General features: G+C 55.3%; 2 protein-coding genes across 2 annotated transcripts; one reads left to right on the forward strand and one right to left on the reverse strand.

Annotated features, from left to right (window-relative positions):
• The first annotated feature begins 2,163 nt into the window (after positions 1-2,163).
• SLC37A2 (solute carrier family 37 member 2) lies at positions 2,164-10,605 on the forward strand. The gene is made up of 18 exons (XM_032201880.1): positions 2,164-2,222; positions 3,748-3,829; positions 3,941-4,028; positions 4,371-4,449; positions 4,582-4,717; positions 4,957-5,033; positions 5,110-5,276; positions 5,665-5,702; positions 5,998-6,150; positions 6,232-6,322; positions 6,410-6,472; positions 6,954-7,039; positions 7,872-7,920; positions 8,257-8,330; positions 8,656-8,734; positions 8,849-8,946; positions 9,072-9,136; positions 10,364-10,605. The coding sequence occupies exons 1-18, from the start codon at positions 2,164-2,166 to the stop codon at positions 10,377-10,379; spliced, it is 1,500 nt and encodes a 499-aa protein (XP_032057771.1). The 3' UTR covers positions 10,380-10,605.
• Positions 10,606-15,103: 4,498 nt separating this feature from the next.
• TMEM218 (transmembrane protein 218) lies at positions 15,104-16,977 on the reverse strand. The gene is made up of 3 exons (XM_032201720.1): positions 16,868-16,977; positions 16,332-16,514; positions 15,104-15,878 (listed from the first exon to the last, which is right to left on the reverse strand). Exons 1-3 carry the CDS (start codon positions 16,975-16,977, stop codon positions 15,593-15,595), a joined length of 579 nt encoding a protein of 192 aa, XP_032057611.1. The 3' UTR covers positions 15,104-15,592.
• Between the last annotated feature and the right edge of the window lie 826 nt (positions 16,978-17,803).

The raw sequence follows: 17,803 nt of genomic DNA on the forward strand, positions 1-17,803 counted from the left end.
AGCATCCCAAAGAGAAACCTCATGCCTGAGTGCTGTCAAAGCCACTGGTGCCCCTGGCACCCTCTGCTTCATATCCTGCAGCCAGTGGGGAACATTCAGGTGCCAGGATGCAGGTGGGTGACCCCATCCGTCTACACACAGTGCAGAGGAGCCGTGGCCGAGCCCAGCACTGCCAGACCTGCTGATGGCACTAAGTATTTTTCTTCTTTTCTCTGAAATCCAATTCACAGTCCAATGCCCAGGCAAAACCTCCAGTATCTTCCTGTGAAAGCGATACTGCGAGTGCGATACTGTCCTGGACAGAGGTTGCACCATAACCTATCATTAATGCTTACTCCTTGCCACGTGGGTGCTGGCTGACGGGATGCCAGGGTCATTGCAGCGTGGCTACCACTGGGCACCCTCCTGCCACCTCTCCAATATTAACCCAGGCAGGAAGGGCAGGCGACCGAGCGTGCAGCCCTGCTTCCACGCTCCCCTTCCAAGGATTTCTGCTTCTGAGCGTAACCCTGTACTGGTCAGGTGTACAACAAACCCACGACCCCAAACCATGGTCCAGAGGTGGCTCATCAGCTTGGGGCTGGTGCTATTTATTAACCATGATTTGCGTCATGGGGAAGATGCTGGAGACATATGGGGGCACTGAGTGGTTTAATGGGGTGCCAGTGCCTGGAGGGGGTTTGCTCCCCTTGGCTGCCCCTGGAGCTGGGCTGGGGGTGTTACCAGCCCCTTCCTCATGCCCTGAGGATGGGGAGAGGAAAAGGGACCCCCATTTTAACCCCTCTGAGGGGTTGCAGGGTCCCTGGCCAGGTGCAGGCTGCACTGGGGCTGAACTCAAAGGGATTGAGGTTAAGTAAAGCTATCAGTGCAGTATACTCGTGATCTCCCCCTTCTATCATGCCAGCTGATGCTGAGTGGTTCCACTTGCACCCCCACTGCTGTCACTGGGACTCTGAGTGGGAGTCTGGAAACCCCTGCAAATAAACTCAAAGCCAGCCAAGGGCAGAGCTGTAGGAGCCAAAATCAGGCCAGGGAAAGCCTTTCCCCCACAGTCATTTGCAGCCACGTGCTTTCTGGGCAGGATGGAAAGGCAAGTGGAAAAGTTGAAACCAGCATTTTCTGTTGGAAAAATTGCATCCAGGGAAACTGTTCGGGTGCCTACCCACTGGGGAAACACTGGCCCTAAAACAGCTCCTTGGGGAGCCAGTGGAGCAGCTCATTCTAAAAGGCTGCAAGTGATTCAGTTTCTGAGGGGTCAGGGCTTGGCTCCAGAAGCTTTCCTTGTCCCACAGTGCCCTACTCACTTCTCCCTCTTTCCAGCTGCTCCAGCTGCCTGCGGGGGTGGGAGCAGCCACTGCTTTTGATACCACCTCCTGCTGCTCCGTGTCATGGGCATCGCACCCATCCCAGCTGCTGCTTCCAAGTTGAGGCCCCATTGGACACGGGAAAAGGATCTGAAAACCCCAGTGCCTGGGAGCTGGCTCCTCTGCTGTGGACAGTGACTTTTCTTGGGTTTTACCGTTGGCCTTTTTTGGTTGTCCTTTTTTATTCTTTTATTTTTGTCCTTTCCCCCCCTACTTTTTTTCCCCCTCTTCCATCCTTTTTATCCCATTTCATCCTTTTTTTGTCCTTATTTCTCTTTCTTGCTTTTATCATTTTCTCATTCTTTTCTTGTCCTTTCTCTTTTTCCCTCTTTCATCCTTATTTTAGTCCTTTTTTCACTTTTCTTTCTGACCCTTATCCTTTTTTTCTTTCTCGCCCTTTTGGCCTTTCTTTTTTCTCACCCTTTCTCCTTTATTTTTCTTTCTTGCCCTTTTGTTCTTTTTTCTCCCTTTTTTTTTTTTCTTTTCGTCCTTCCCCCCCCCCCCCCCCCTTTTTTTTTTTTTCCCTCCCCCACCCCTTTTCCCCACGTCCTTTTTTTTCCTCTTTCCAAGCCCTTCAGCCGCCCCGGGGCTGCCCCTCAGCCCCGTGCCCTCGCCTCCCCCCCCTTCAGGATGCGCCCGCGTCTGCCGCGGGGCACCCGGGGGCACCCGGGGCAGGCCCGGGGCGGGCAGGGCAGGCCCGGGGGGAGGCGGCGCCGGGGCGGTGCCGGGCGGGGAGCGGCGGCCCCGGGGGCCGTAAAGCCGCGGGCGCGGGGCCGGGGCAGCTCCGCCGCCGCTCGCCATGAGGGCAGCTCTCGCCCCCGGCGTCCGCCTGCTGCGCGCCCTGCCCCGGGACAGCCGGTGAGCGGGGGGGGCTCTTCGGGGGGCCGGGGCCCATCGCGCCTCGCGCTGCACGTGCCGGGAGGGGGCCGGGGCCGGGGCCGGGGCCGGGGGCAGGGGGAGCCGCCCCCCGGGGATGCTGACTTCGTTCCCGGCGTGGACGCGCTCAGCCCTCGCGGCTGTCCCGCCGGTGCCGTGCCGCCCGGCCGGTCCGGAGCCTGGCCCCGGGTCGATTCCGTGCCGGGAGCTGCCCCCGCCGCGGTCGGCTCCGCCGAACCCCCCCCCCCCCTCCCCCGCCTCGCTCAGCTGCGGGAGCCGGGATGTGCACGGAAAGTTTCTCTTCCCCTTTTTCTCCGGCCACCGGCAGCGCCTCGATTGGCCCTGCAGTGCTGCCCTGCGATTTTATTCTATTTGTTAAGAATGTTGTTGTTAAGCTATTTATTTTTATGGTTGGGGGGTGGGAAATAGTGATTTCTCTGCATTCCCAACTGCCCGCAACCCCCCAAAGCAGCGCTGTGCCCTGGCCCTTCAGGGCTGCTGGGTGCTTCTGATTCCTGCTGCCAGTGCTGGGAAGAAGTGAAACTCCGAGGAGGAGCAGCACCAGCAAAAGCACTCCCCCCCCCTCCCCCAAGCTTTTAGTTGGTTGCTTTTGATTTTTCCTATGGGGCTGGTGTGAGCCATAACGCTCCTTGGGCTAGGATCTCCCAGCTGAAACAATTGTTTCCATCGGCTTTGCTTGGCGCAGCATCCTCCAGAGACCCCCATCCCCACGTTCACCTGCACACCGGCGCACAAGCCCCGTGTTTCCCTGTTTTCTTACATTTAACTGGAGCAAACAGGAGGGATCAAAACGGGCAGTGCCCCCCCTACCCCGCTTCCCCCTTCTTTTTTCCACCTCAGCTTCAACAAATGCCGCCAGCAGCAATGTGAGTCAGCCACTGCTTCCACCCGTGCCCCCGCGTGACACCAGCAGCGCTGCCTCACCCCGTGGTGCTGGGGGGAGGCACCAGCCCCAACCCAGGCAGTCGCTGTCGATTAGCAGTAATCCCGCTGTTATCTTTAATCCTGATGAAAATCTTGGGGACGGGCTTGGCCATGGGACCGGGTGCTGGGAAATACCCTGGGAAATACCTGTTCTGGAGCTGAGCCAGTTCAGCTCACCCATCCTGTGTGAAAACTCCCACCATCCTTGTGTAGTGTGGGGGGCGGGGGAGGATTGAGGGGGAACTGAGCCAAAAGGACCCTGCTTTTCTTCTTTTCTGTGCATTTCAAAGGAAGACCCCCAGGTCTCCAGTATGGGTTAAATAAGAGCAGCACGCATATATCCAAAAATTGTATTCACCTCCTGATAGCATTCATTCTGGCACCTCAGTGGTCCAGCTGTCTCTCATCCCCCTCACGTCGTGTTTTCTCCAAAAGGCATGATTTTTTTTTTTTTTTTTTGGAGCGGGGCAGCAAGAAGCTGAGTTTTGCCAGCTGGGACAGTTCTGGTGTCCCCTGTCCCCATCCCACCAGCCCCAACCCCTCTGCTCACTCTCTCTTGCAGCTACCGGGGGCTGACACTAGTGCTGACCTTCTTCTGCTACACGAGCTACCACCTCTCCCGAAAACCCATCAGCATCGTCAAGGTGAGTGATGCAGCCTACGTGCCACCCGCCCCCCCAAACCCAGCAGGGGTCCTTGAGCACCCTGGGCTGATCTCACTCCACTTGCTTTGTGTCCACCCCCCCCCCCCATAGAGCCAGCTGCATCCCAACTGCTCGGCGCTGGGTGTGAACCCCCACAATGGCTCCAACAGCACCACGTGGTGCAGCTGGGCACCCTTTGGTAAGACCTGGCCTCCCTAATCCCCCAAATGCACCTGCATCTCACTGTGCCCCCCCCCGTGCTGGCTCTGTCCCTAAAGCTCGGGGTTGTTTTGGCCATTACCGCGTTGGGCTGGGCGGGCAGGGGGGCAGGTGCTCATTACGCTGGTGGCAATCAAGCGGAGTGCTCATGCCCTGTGCCCTGGGCCAAAGGGCAGGAGCAGTGTAGTGGATGTCGAAATTGGGACTAGACTGGGACCATTCCCCTGCTCCCGGCCCCACTGTGAAACCTCCGGGGAAGAGGATTTGGGGGTGAGGACAAGGATGGGGATGTGCCTGAGCCCTAATATCATCTTATTTCCAGACCAGGACAACTACAAGGAGCTTTTTGGTGCACTGGACAACGCTTTCTTGGTGGCCTACGCCATTGGGATGTTTATCAGGTACCCAGGGGTCATCTCGGCTCCTCTGGCTCAGCCCAGTGCCCACCAGTTTGCACCAGTCTGCTTGGAAAGCTGTTTCCCATAGGGATGGAGGTGTGCAAAGAAGAAACCAGCTCTTCCCTCTCTCCATAGTGGCATTTTTGGAGAGCGGCTGCCCCTAAGGTACTACCTGTCAGGGGGAATGGTGCTGAGCGGGCTCTTCACGGCGCTCTTTGGCCTCGGCTATTTCTGGGACATCCACGTCCTCTGGTACTTCATCATCATGCAGGTGTGTCCCAGCCTTGTCCCACTTCAGGAGCGGGAAGCACCCAGGCATTTCCTCCCCACTCAGTGTAGGCGCCGAAACTGCCAGCCCGGTTTGGTGAGCGCCAGGCACGCCTGGCCACCACTCCCAAATCTGCCCTGGGAAGGATGCAAACAACCCCAGGATTGTCCCACTGCCTCCTTTGGCCATGGCACCAGGAGAAAAAAACACCCAAACCAGCATGTTTGCTCTCTCCCTGCCAGGTCTGCAATGGGCTGGTGCAGACGACCGGCTGGCCATCCGTCGTGGCTTGTGTTGGGAACTGGTTTGGGAAAGGAAAGTGAGTGTTTGTCCCTGTCCCTGTCCTTGCTTGCACCCATTCGTTGCTACTGACCCCACTGCCTTGTCCCCACCAGGAGGGGTTTGATCATGGGCATCTGGAACTCACACACCTCTGTGGGCAACATCCTGGGCTCGCTCATCGCAGGCATCTGGGTCTCTTCCAAATGGGGCTTGTCCTTCATCGTGCCCGGCATCATCATCGCTGCTGTGGGTGTCGCCTGCTTCTTCTTCCTTGTGGAGCGTGAGTGGTAGCAACGCGCGGAGACCCAGCACAGTGCCGAGATCAGTGGCAAAACAGTTTCTCTCTTTGTCTATCTCCGAGGGTTTTGGTCACCCCCAATAGCGATTTCCCAATGGTGACAAGCAGGGATATATCCTTGCTTCAGCACTAAAAGTGGAGCAAGCAGCACAGGGATGCTCAGCATCCTTTGGGGTCACAGCATGGCTGCCTCGGTGCCATTCGCTCCTCATAGCCAGCCCAGCTCAGAAACACGTAGGAGGACCCCATGCTTTTTACCAGGCTGTTTTGCTGCCAGGGATGCAGGTACCTGGGGGTGCAGCCCAGTGCAGGCAAGCAGCTGGTGCAGGGCTGCTCCAGAGCTCCCAGAGATGCCCTTTTCTTCTGGCAGATCCTGAGGACGTCGGCTGCAGCCCACCTCTGCATCACGTGAGTCAAATCGCTTCCAGCCTGCCCTGTCCTGGGCTGGGGGGGTTGGTGGTTTACAGCAAACAGTGCCAGGAAAGTAGGCTCTTGCTGGCCACCAGCTCTGTCATCCAAGCTTGTAAACCTCTTGGTGTCATGTCAGAAATTTGAGCAATGTTTGCCTGTTGGGGAGGATGCTCATTGCATTGGTGCAAGCATCCTATGAGCCAGTCCTTGGCCTGAGCCATTCACATCGCAGCAGCAAATCTTAACGTTTCAGCCCCGTGCAGTGACCAGAGCTGCATCTGCTTGCTTTTAGGTGATGTCAGAGGAGAAGGACCCTGAAGGGGTGACCTCTGATGATGGACCACTGGGTGCCTCAGGCCACAGCAGCGCTGAGCACTCGGAGAGCCCCAAAGAGCCGTCTGAGGAGCCTGAAGCCATCAGCTTCCTCGGGGCACTCCGGATCCCTGTGAGTCCCCTGCTCCATACCCTGGTGGCAAAAAATTGGGGGGAAAAAAATCTCTCCTGATGTCTTCTTCTCTCCTCCCAGGGCGTGGTGGAGTTCTCCCTTTGCCTGCTGTTTGCCAAGCTGGTGAGCTACACCTTCCTCTACTGGCTGCCCCTCTACATCGTGAATGTTGGTGAGGTTTGGGAGGTGCTGTGACGGAGCCAGGTGGAGGGAAGCCCTTCTCCGCACCCGGCCCCTCACCCGGCTCCTCTTCCTGCAGCGCATTTCGGTGCCAAGGAAGCCGGGGACCTGTCCACCCTCTTTGACGTCGGGGGCATTTTAGGTTTGTGGTGTGCCTGGGCAGAGGAAGGTTGGATGGGGGTGGGCTGGGGACAGTCCTGCAGCGTGATGGAAAGTCCCCTTCATAGGAGCACCACAGCAAGGTCTATACCCTGCCTGTAGCACTCAGTGGGTACAAAACACACCTAGCTTTAGTTTTGTCACCCCAAGTGACCATTACAATACCTTTCCCTGGGTCTCTTGCTCAGGCTTGCCTTTTCCTTAAATGGTAAATATATTTCGCAAGCATAGAGGAGAGCTGAGCTGAGTGCAGAGTAACCCTTGGCAGAGAGAAAGAGGCTGTTCATGGATAAAGCAAAACTCTTCACTCTGCTGTTTAGATATTTAACATTGAGGGATCTCACTCAGAAGATGGGACAAAAGAGCATCCTGACCCAGCAACCCATTTGATTTTGGGCTAATTCAGTGTGAAGCCTTCTGCTGTTTTACCCTTGGGACTGATGCCAATGACTCCTTTTTCACAGGAGGGATCTTCGCTGGGCTCATCTCTGACTACAGTGGTGGTAGGGCCACCACATGCTGCGTGATGCTGGTGGTGGCTGCTCCCATGGTTTGTGTCATGTCGGGGACAAAGCCCAGTTATGAGGGCCTCAGGCAGCTCCTTTCCTCTGTCCCCATTGCATCAGAGCCACTTTCCCCTTCCTGGCACTGGTCATGCATTTGGCTGGGATTGATCAGTGATTCCCGGGGTGCACATCCAGACCTGGGAGCTGTAGAGTCCTCAACAGCTGGAAAAACATCTGAAAGGGATCTTTTTCTTCCATCCTGCTATAACTGCGCTCTGTCTTAAAGCCCAGGCAATGCTGTGGGAAAGCCTTGGGGGCCCACTGAGCCAGTCCAGCTTCCGTCGCTTTGCCTTGCACCCCAGAAGCCCACAAACGCAGCTCCTATGCTGAGAACCAGAGCACTTGCACAGAGCTCACTTGGCTTCACCTCTGCAAAGCGCAGCTCATCAGCTGTAACTGCAGCCCAGCTGGCTTGGGGCTGGGGGCCTGCTCCTTCCCACAGCCCCTCCAAAGTTGGCATGCACCAAAACGTGGCACACCATGGGACACGATAGCACTAGTGGGGCAGGTCAGCAGCTGTCGAGCCATGCCAGGCTGTAAATTGCAACAGCCCCTCTGTCTAGTGTTCCGTCTGGCAGGCAGACAGCGGGACGTGGAGCCAAGCCTGTATCCCTCTGCCCCCACCCCAGCTGATGCTCGCCCCTTCCCACCCCATGTGGCAGGGGGCTGCAATCTTGGCATGGGGCACAGCCATGATTCAGTTACCTGGTGGGCTCCTGCCTTCTCCATCCCATGCCTTGGGTGCTGCTGCAGTGAAAACACTCAGGAAAGTGGCTGGGATATTCAGGAGGGGTTTGTCCTGTGTCTGTGTTCCAGCTCTTCCTGTACAACCGCATCGGACAGACCGGCATTGGCACGTCCATAGGTAGGAAGCTCCTTGGAGCAGTGGCTCCCATCACTGACAGGCAATGGGGCAAGAAGCTGAGGACTCTCCTGGCTTTATTTCTCCCCTGGACATGGGATTTGGGGAAGGAGGACCTGGGTGGTTGTTTGCTACCATTTGGGGTACCGCTTTGCTACTTCACTGGGGAAAACATGATATAGCGAGCACTGTGTCCGTACACAGACCAGGGACCACTGGGGACAATGCACCCAGTGTCCTGGTGCTCCCTGCACGCAGGCTGAGAGCATGCAAAGGCTCAACTTCTCTCCATGTGCCCCAGCTCTTGGCCTGACCCTGGGGCTGTCTTGTTCCTCGCAGCGATGCTGATTGTCTGTGGCGCCCTGGTGAATGGCCCCTATGCTCTCATCACAACGGCGGTGTCAGCAGATTTGGTGAGTCACGGGATTTTTGCATTTTTAGCTGTGTTCCCCAATGCTTCCAACTCACGGCAAGGAAGAGCAGGGCTGTTGTGCTGTGTGATTTTTTTTCCTATCAGCTCCTCACCTCCTCTGCCACATGACTCCACTCCTGTCCCCTTGCACATTCGTCAAGCACAAACCCAGTGGAAATATTTGCTCGTAAATCATCTGAGAGTGCTGCAACCCTGCTCGTGCCAGGAAGCAGCATTCAGTCATCCCGTCCAATGCTGGAAATTGCCAGCATGAATGGCACTTGATCTGCTTTTCATCCTTATGTCTTGCTCCTCTCTCCCCACAGGGAACCCATGAGTCCCTCAAAGGAAATGCGAAAGCCCTGTCCACCGTCACAGCCATCATCGACGGCACAGGATCCGTGGGTCCGTGTGGCTGAGGGGTGCTGAGCGCCTATTTCTCCAGGAGCTGTGAGGGGTCCTTGTCTCTTCTTGCCCTTATTGGGGGCAGCCCCTAATGTGCCTTATGTCCCCTGGCAGGTGCTGCGCTGGGCCCACTGCTGGCGGGGCTTATCTCCCCCACAGGCTGGAACAATGTCTTCTACATGCTGATTGCTGCTGATGTCCTGGCTTGCCTGGTAGGTCCTTCTGAGAAGGTGCTGCAGGGCTCCAGTGCAGGGTTCAGCCCTGCAAACAGGACTTTTCCAAAGAAAAGCCTTAAAATGCATCTGCCAGTGATGGCACCTCGGTTTTCCTCTTGCAGCTTCTTGCTCGTGTGGTGGTGAAAGAGGTACGCGGGTGGTGTGGCTACATGGCAAGGAAGAGAGGGTACGTACGGCAGAGCCTGGCACCTGTGCTGCTCCAGACAGACATTTGCTACCCCGTGCTGTCACTGCTGCACCTCCATGTGGGTGCCATGCCCCAAACAATTCCCAGGGCCATGTCCCATTCCTGTGGGGACAAAGACATTGTGGGGGCATCATGGGGGAACTGCAGCCAGCAGTGTCTCACAAGGCGCTGAGTGCACCCTACTTGTGCTGTTGTAGCTCTAGTGTGCAGCTAACAGAGTCAGTGCTGGATGGGAAGTAGCTCAGTGTGAGTATTGCCAGCCGCCCCCCGCTTAAGCTCCCAGAATTAAATGCAAATATGAGTCTGATTTGTCCTGATGTCTAGTTTGGCTCGGTGGGGTCACGAACAGCTGCTCTACTGATAGCTTTACAGCCAAGGAGGCAAAGGATCACAATGAAATGGCCAGGAAAGGGAGTGTGGGTGGGCATGCAGTAGGTCCCCATCTCCAGATGACTTGTGACACGTTAGCCCAGATGCCTGATTAGCAAAACATTGATTAATGCACTTGAAATGACCAATTGATAGACCAGCATGCCCACTTATGCTAATGAGCTAGATTATGCAGATTCTGAGCCTGCTAATCAAATCTGTGGCCAAACCACTGTGGGGAAAGTGCACGCAATCTCCAAATCAGCACCGGCCATCTCCAATTGCCACCAAAACCTGTTTGTGGGCACCAATGAGGAAGGGGCCCTGTCCCCACAAATGTTTGGTCCTTTATGTCTTGTGTTTGCAGGTAAAAGAGCAATAGGCTGGGCCATGTGCTACGGTAAGTGTGGCCCAAATCTCCTGCTCCAGCCTCTGGTGGAGGGCTGTCAGGCTGGTCAGGGTGAGGCCAGTCCCAGCCATGCTGGAGCTGTCCCTGCCTGCACCGTAGCCCTGCTGTTTCATGCTGCAGGAGCAGCCAGCTCAGCTTGCAGCAACTCTGCAATGCCTTCTGGTCTTTGGGGAGCACGTTGCCTCCAGAGTAGCTTGCAGATGTGCACATGCTGGGTGGTTTTTGGGTCACTTGCACTTTGGTGGAGGCAAAATGGTGGCTGGATGCCCTCCTTGTGCCTGCTTCTCCTTGTGGTATGGACGTGGCACCCTGGCGGAGCTGCTTTTCCCTTCCCTCTCTCCTGATGCTGCAGATGGTGGAGGACGCCCTGGTACCCGGAGAGCAAGGCCAGGCTGCACAACGCTCAGCCACTTGCTTCTTTCCCACAGGTTCAAGCAGTTTTGATGTGCCCCCGCCAGCATCCCTGTGCTGACAGAGGGAGGAGAGGCCAGGGCAGGCCGGCACCACGCCATCGCCACCACCACGCTGGCCCTGGGCCCGTGCCACCGCCATCTTGCCTCAGAGGGAGGAGCCAGCTGCCCACTTTTCTGGGCCAACACTGTGCCATCAGCCATTTTATCAATAAAGAGGTGCGAAGCCTGTGTTGCCGCTCCATGCCCTTTCCACCCTATGGCAATGCTTGGCCAAGTCTTCCTGGAGGCTGGGGTGGATCACGTGTACCAGCACTCAGTATTTCAGTATGTCAGACCAAGAGGATGGTGCACCAGCACCTAGAGCACTGCCTCACCGACAACGCCTCTTATTCTTCATAAAGGACATTCCTAGGCTGTTTGCTGAGCCCAAATTAAGCTGGTTTTGCTCCTTGTTGCTCAAGCAATTCACAAAAACGACCACAACAAAAAAAGCATTTTTCTCAATTCTGCCATTTAGCACACAAAAAGGGACCGGTAGCTAGGCATCAGGCTTCGAAGGGTGGATCCCCTCATGCACCATGGCTGCTCTCCCTTGCTACAACGCAGGAGGCTGACGGTCTTCGTTAGCCACCTCCTAATTAGAGGAGAAGTGCAATGGGCATGGGCCTCTGGGTGGAGGCAGGTCCAGGAGGCCTCATCAGTGCTGCCTAATTAGCGCAGGGGCCAGCTGTGCTGCCAGCTGTGTGCTCGGGGGGGGGGGGCTCCACCTTTGGTGCACAAGGGGTGATGGCAACCAGCATCTGCCATGGGCTGATGTTTGCATGCAGCTGGCGGCTGAACTCCGGTCAACCTCACCTCCTCGGATCTCAACCCAAGGAGAAAACATCTGGGCCCAGAGTTCTTTTATTAAGTGCTGATTTCATCAGCAGAGGGGAAAAAAAATGAATAAAAGACAAAAAAAGACCTGCGGGCCAGTTGGACAGGCTCCCCGTAAATCCCCAGTGTGGGAAGCGGCAGCTGGACAGCCATGGCCATCGCTACGCACTGGGCCCCAGGCAGCCACATTCAGTGCTGGGGCTCTGAATGTTCCCCCCCAGTGGAGAAAATGGGGAAGAAAAGTGCTGGGGCTCACAGAGAAAAGCGAAGATGCTGCTGAGCCGAGCTAAGAACAGTTGTTTTAGTACACATGGGACTACGCTTTCTTTAACAGCCAGCCACATTGTGGAGGAGGACGGGGAGGCTCAAAATACAAGCTTTAAACATGCAAAAATCCCACAAGCAATTCCACAAGCTCTGACATACACAGGGGGAGCTATTGCAAAAGCAAGTTTTTTTTCCTTTTTTTTTTTTTTTTTCCACCTCCTGCCCTTTCTTGCAGCAGCCTGTAGTTTTTCTAGGATGAATTTAAGTTGGGCTGCGTCCCTCTCCAGCTGTGTTTGGAAAATCTGAGCAGCTTGGCTGCGGCTCTGGCAGTGCTGCTGAGAGTGAGATGAGAGGGCAGACAGCCTGATGCAGTTTTAAACAGCATTCATAGAAAAAGGAGCCAAATGCCAAAAATAAAACAGATTTCAAAGACCAAGGGGTGGATGGGAAGCCAGGGGCATCCCCTGGGTTTGTCCTGGCCAAAGCCAAGCTCCGCATCGCAGCAAGGGCTGTGCAAGCCCGCTGCCATCCTGCAGCTGGGAAGGAAATACTGCGCTGCAAGTGAGCTCATTCAGAGCCTCCCCTTACCCCCCTTTCTGCTTTCCACCTGGGAAAAGCAGAATTTTATGGCATGAAGGCTCTCTGACGGCGACGTGCTTCAGGCACATGTGGGGAGCAGTCACCATGTGCCCTTCCACAGCTGTCCCTGTCCCTGTGTGCTTTCTGTCCGTGCCACCAGCACCCATGGCAATGCAGAGAGGTGTGCTGGGATGGGGCCATGCGTGCTTTGGAGGGACACTGGCTGCAAAGGTGAGGAGGTGGCGTGGGGAAGGTCCGTAATTACCCATGCAAGGAGCAGCCAGCAGGCACTGAAGGGCTTTTTAATTAGCAGCCAAAGGCAAAGCGGGATTCAGCAGCAGGAAGCTGAAGTCAGCAAAGTCAGGGTGGAAATAAGAGGCCAGTTTTTACCAGTGAGGGTAATTAAATGCTGGCAGAGCGCAGCACGAGGCATGAAGAATTGCCATCACTCAAGGACCTTAAATCAGGAAGAGCAGATTCTCTAGCAGACACTTGTGCTCCCTTTGGCCCCGCTTGCTGCCCAGCAAGGAGGGAGCAGCCACTCCAAGGATGCCCCTCGGCTCGCACGAGGCCACAGCAGCCAGCTGGGTACCAGCATCCCCACGGCAGAGCATCCTTGCTCATTTCTAATGAGCTGGGCAGACAATTTAGTGGAGGAAAGGGCTGTTTTCCCACCTGACCTGCAAGCATCTTGGCAGCCCTCCTCTGTGCACACAGAATCTCATGCAAACATCCCAGTTGGCATGGAGGGAGGGCTCCTCTTAGTGGGATTTAGCATGATTCTCCTGGATGGGGCTGGCTCCTGGAACATGGAGCACCCAGTGTAATCAGCCTGCAAGAGGAAAGCTGGGAGCATTTCCTTGCAGTCGTGGGAGAAAGCTGGGTTGGAGCAGGGCTTCTTGACTGTAACATCTTCTAGACTCCCAACATCTTCGCCAACGACAGAGACGTTAGGATTTAAGCCAAAACCACCCTCCTGCTGTACTCTTAATTGAAAAAAAAAAAAAAAAAAAAGTAAAAATAAATGAGGGTGCTAGACAGAGGTGGCCTCATTTTCAAGAAGTTATCCTTCAGGAGCTAGAGGTTTGGGTGGGGAACAGCAGCAAAAGACAGCATTTGGGGCTGCTTGGAAAGCAGCTTCAGTTCATACCAATTCCTTGACGTGGTCCTTCCTTTCCCAAAAATAAACAGGAACTGTCTGGAAAGCCCTTGCGTGGGGGAACAGAATTGTGTTGCTGTGCCTGGAATAAATAAATATGCAGAGGGCGCCCATGCTGAGCTCACCAGCCTGATCTCCCCCTCCGAAGGTGGCAAGGGATGAGGATGGAGCCCAGAAAGCCTCATGGGGAGGGTCCCACCAGGAGGTGAGAGGGCATAGGACTGTTTTTCCAATTAGCACGGTTTTGGGGGAAAAGCATGGAAATGGCCTCCGCAACTCAGGGCCACCACATGCCTCCTGCACACAGCTTTCTGGTCCCCCCAAAATTACCCCCACAGGATTAGCCTTTAAACCAATTTTAGTTAAAATGGATGATTGAGGCAGGGTGGAAAGCAAGTATCTTGCATTTATTTACGCCAAAACTCTAGGAAGCTTCATGCTTCTACTTTTAGGGGTTTTTTTTAGAGCTCCAGCTGCTTTTACCACAGCTTCCCCCTTTGTCGGACTCAAAGCCTGGCAAGCAGCCACTGTCTCCGGCCAGCACAGTTTGCCCCAGGGCTCTGCCAATCAGCCCCCTGCTCTCACACAAGCATGGGGAATAAAGGCACAGCAGGCAGGGAGCTGGGGCGAGCTGTGAGGCTAACTTCATGTTCACAAATGTCATTAAGATGATGAATTAAATATGAATTTTGTTTCAAGTGTAACTTCAAAATCTCCAAGAAACTGGATGTGCTTGTGTTGCATAACTGCTTGGCGTATTCCTCAACATGATAGCTTGAATACTTTCGACATCATCCTCAGTATAAAAAGGGATCAAGTATTTACACAACTCAAAAAGTCAAAGCATAAGAGCCCCCTCTCTCCTTTTATGGGTGTAGAGACACTTTCTGCAGGTGCAATTTGTCCCTGAGCTTGTTAGTTTCAGCTAATTAATCTTTTGTGTCCATGTAGCATTTTTGACAGCAGGTAGGAGTTGGCTGCAACGCGGTCAGTTCTTTTATTATTGTTGACCACCTTGAGTTCAAAACATAAAAATGAAAAAAAAAACAAACAAAAAAAAAGGAAAAAAAAAAAAAAACACCAAAACAAACCAAATGTGTAGGGAGCTATGTGTCTTTCACCTTCTGCCCATGTCAGCCCCAAACATGGCACAGGGCTGTGTTTTCTGGCTTCAGCTCTGAGCTGAGAAATGCAAACACTGAAGGCTCCTTGGCACTGCTACTGGACACAAAAAGTTGTTCCCCCCACCGGCTACCAGCTTCAGTTGCAAAACATGAGTGGGGTTTTCACACTGAGGGATAGCAGAAGCTGGGAGCCTCCAGTTTCCACTGCAGGATAACAGCCAGGGCCTGGCAAAGACGCTGTTAACAGCACGGGCCCCATAAAAACAACAGGGATTCTGGTGGGCTGGCAAAATGGCTGAGCACGGGCAGGCGAGACCTGGCTTTCCTCTGCATCCTTGTGCAATTTCAATTTGCCCCATTTAGCATTATTTTGCATGTTGTTTCCACCCTATTCCAAAGCCTTGGGTTTTTGGTCAACCAGGAAAACCTTAGCTTGAATTTCACTTGACAGCTGTCATCCCTTTGCACCTGCCATTTCAGAGAGTAGGGATTACACCCCTGTTTCAACTCCCTGGCCAAATGAAGCTAAATCATTTGGCTCCTTCCTCAGGAAGCTGGAATGACACAGGAATGATGCCGACTGCAGGGACAGCAGAGGAGTACCCAGCAAAAGGGACCATCCCAAAATATCCACAACCACACATGGACAAGCTAAGCTTCCCGAAAACCTTGGGAAAGGGCACTCTTTGGAGACACTGGCACCAAAAGGCTGCAAAACATGACATTCCTGTGAACTAAATAACAACTGAGCCAGGGGTTCTTCAGAAAGTTTAATTAGTCTTAACATTAAAAAAGAACAGTGACAAAACAACTTGTGGATATTGACTCACTAACTCCCCACCAGTCTCCTATTTCATTGCAATGAAAATTGGATTTCCTCTTCCACGCTACCAATATAAAACAAAGCAAAGAACCCTAAATCCTAAGTTCTCTTGAAAAGTATTGAAAGGCCAACAAGGAGTTAAAAAGTATTGACCAAAACCACCCCAGGCCTCACAAATCCATTGTTCAGGCAGAAACTGGCAGGATCTCTGAGTTCAGTTCTCTTTACCTTCCATGTTTCCCCGATTAGGCTGAAAGCAGAGGGAAATTGAGAACACTGCTCAGTGCTGCGTCCTGCGGTTGGCTGCCACCCAGACCTGCTGCTATCCTACCCTGGAAGGGTATCTCGCATCATTTCTGCTCTCCAGTGCCGGGCCTTATCTGCCACCATCTGACATGGCATCTGCGCTGGTGGCCTCACCTCCAGCTGCGGCGCAGCGGCTTGGCATACACCGGCTCTGCGAGGTGGTGAAGCAGCAGAAGGAACAGGCACCCAAGGAAGACCAGGGCCATCACAGCCAGGAGGATGAGGCGGCTGATGAAGAAGGTGTCCACGATCTGCAGGGAGCGGAAAAGCCACGTGTTATGGTCCTGGTCCACCTGTGGGCCCACGCAGTGGCCTTGAAAAAGAGGTTTGCAGCAGAAGGCCAGCAACCAAGCCCCACGCAGAGCTCTCCTTCTGAGAACGGGGAGGAAAAAAAGAGGTTAAGAAAGGAATGTGCAAGGCCGGCAGGTCACAACATCGATCTCCCAGCTCCTTGGGATGCCCCCGTGCTTTGCGTTGCCCCCCTGGCCCCGTTTTACACAGCCTGGCCTGGAAACACCGCGGGAAGTCTTCTGCAAGCGACACCATGTTTTCCAGCAGCACTTTTCACTCTTTATTTAGCCAATTAACAGGGTTTCAGTGCAGAGAGCCCAGATGGTGTATTATCGATGGTCAGGACAGATCCCAGAGACCCCTAAAACAACTTTCCATTCTCACCAGCCTGGCAGGCGGGCACGGCTGCGCCTCCCCTGTCCCAGCCCATCCGTGAGCTGGGCCTGCACGCGGCAGAGGGAAAACCACAAGGATTCGTGGCACAGATCACTGCCTAAGCAGTAATTAATCCGCATTAATAACAGAACAGAGGAAATTCTGCCTAAACTGTCACGGCACCGTGCCCGGCCCAGGCCGTCGCTCAGCAGGGCCGGAGCCTCGCAGACGTGTGCCGGGTGACGCATAACCGTGAAACTCGCCCTTTTTCCCCCAAACCAGCCTCCGCACGAGCTCCGGGGGCCTTCCCTGAGCACCGGCAGCACCCGCAGGCCCGGCGGGGACGGCTCTTCGGGGCTGCTGCTGCTGGAAACCGGCAAAAAGGGGGAAAAGGGGCAAAAAGGGAGAGGAGAAGACGGGGAAAAAGAGCAGAGAAGGGGGGAAAAGGGGGCAAGGAGCGGCCGCCGGGCCCCGGGGCAGCGCTGGGGTGGGTCCCGCGGCCCCGCCCCGCTGCCCCCGCCTCACCTCGGTGCCGGGGGGCGGCCCCGCGCCTTCCTCCTCCTCCTCCTCCTCCTCCCGCGGGTACAGCAGCAGCGCGGCGCTGAGGAGCGCAGCGCCCAGCGGCACCGGCAGCGCGGCCAGCCTGCGGGGAGAGGCAGCGACGGGCCTCAGCGGCGGGGGCTCCGCTGCGGGCCTCCCCCCCCCCCGCCCCTCCTCACCTGGCGGCACCGGGAGCGCGGGCGAGCGCCAGGCAGAGCAGCAGCGCCAGCGCCCAGAGCGCCGCCAGCAGCAGCGCGCCCGGCCCCGCGCCCAGCACCGGCCCCGCCATGCTGCCACGCCGCCGCTTCTGCCTAGCAACCGCCCGCCGCTCGGCCAATCGGCACCGCCCGCCGCTCTGCCGACGCTTGCCATTGGCTGCAGGAGGGGGCGGGGCGGGGCGCGGCCGGGCTGGCGGCCGGGTGCTTGCGGCCGTGCCCCGGCGGCTCCCGGGGGGCTGTGGCCTCGCGCGGCCCCTCGCTGGGCTGGGCGCGGAGCTGGGGTTTAGAGCCCGAGGAGGGCTCGTTGCTGTCCTGCAACGAGAATTTTTTTTTTCCCCAGGTTTTACCCCTTAGGGTTTGGCGTCACGCACTGCTCGCGTCAGAGTTGGGCTGCCCTGAAAACTAAACAGGAAAAGGGGGAAAACGATGCTGGATGTGAATTGTGGGTTAAAAAAGACGCAGAAGTAGCAGAAATCAAGGAGTTCTCTGGGTGACGCTTGATATCTGCGGTTGTTTTTGCCTGGGGTTGGGTTTTGGCTTTGCATCCAAACCCTTGCACCGGGCAGGACGCACCAACCAGAGGAAATCCTGGCTCGCCGGGCACTGCTAACGTGACTGATGGATTCCTGGCACAACATATTTCATATCGGTAATCAAGGTAACACGAAGCATTGACTCGTTAGGCTCTCCAGTGATGCAGCACTTGATGCAGTAAATAAGGAGGTCAGCTGGAGTCAGACGAAGGATGCTTACAGTCCAGCAAAGCCTGATGTTGAGGGGAATAAATAATTCTTCATTGTGGTTATTATTGTGTTAGTAGTATGTTATTGAATTATTATATAAATATAATTATTATGAATTTGGAAACAGGCAATAGTTCGTTCACAGATTGGGGAA

Source organism: Aythya fuligula, chromosome 22 (assembly GCF_009819795.1).
Source record: "Aythya fuligula isolate bAytFul2 chromosome 22, bAytFul2.pri, whole genome shotgun sequence".
NCBI lineage: Eukaryota > Metazoa > Chordata > Aves > Anseriformes > Anatidae > Aythya > Aythya fuligula.

Excerpts from the sequence above, each read along its gene's own strand:
- SLC37A2 (XM_032201880.1), top strand. The coding sequence starts at position 2,164 with ATGAGGGCAGCTCTCGCCCCCGGCGTCCGCCTGCTGCGCGCCCTGCCC. Across the intron at positions 3,830-3,940 it reads AACCCATCAGCATCGTCAAG|AGCCAGCTGCATCCCAACTG; the intron begins GTGAGTGATGCA and ends CCCCCCCCATAG. Across the intron at positions 7,040-7,871 it reads TGGTGGTGGCTGCTCCCATG|CTCTTCCTGTACAACCGCAT; the intron begins GTTTGTGTCATG and ends TCTGTGTTCCAG.
- TMEM218 (XM_032201720.1), bottom strand. The coding sequence starts at position 16,977 with ATGGCGGGGCCGGTGCTGGGCGCGGGGCCGGGCGCGCTGCTGCTGGCG. Across the intron at positions 16,515-16,867 it reads CGCGCTCCCGGTGCCGCCAG|CAGCAGCAGCCCCGAAGAGC; the intron begins GTGAGGAGGGGC and ends GCCGGTTTCCAG. Across the intron at positions 15,879-16,331 it reads GACGGCCTGGGCCGGGCACG|TCTTTTTTTCCTCCCCGTTC; the intron begins GTGCCGTGACAG and ends CCTTTCTTAACC.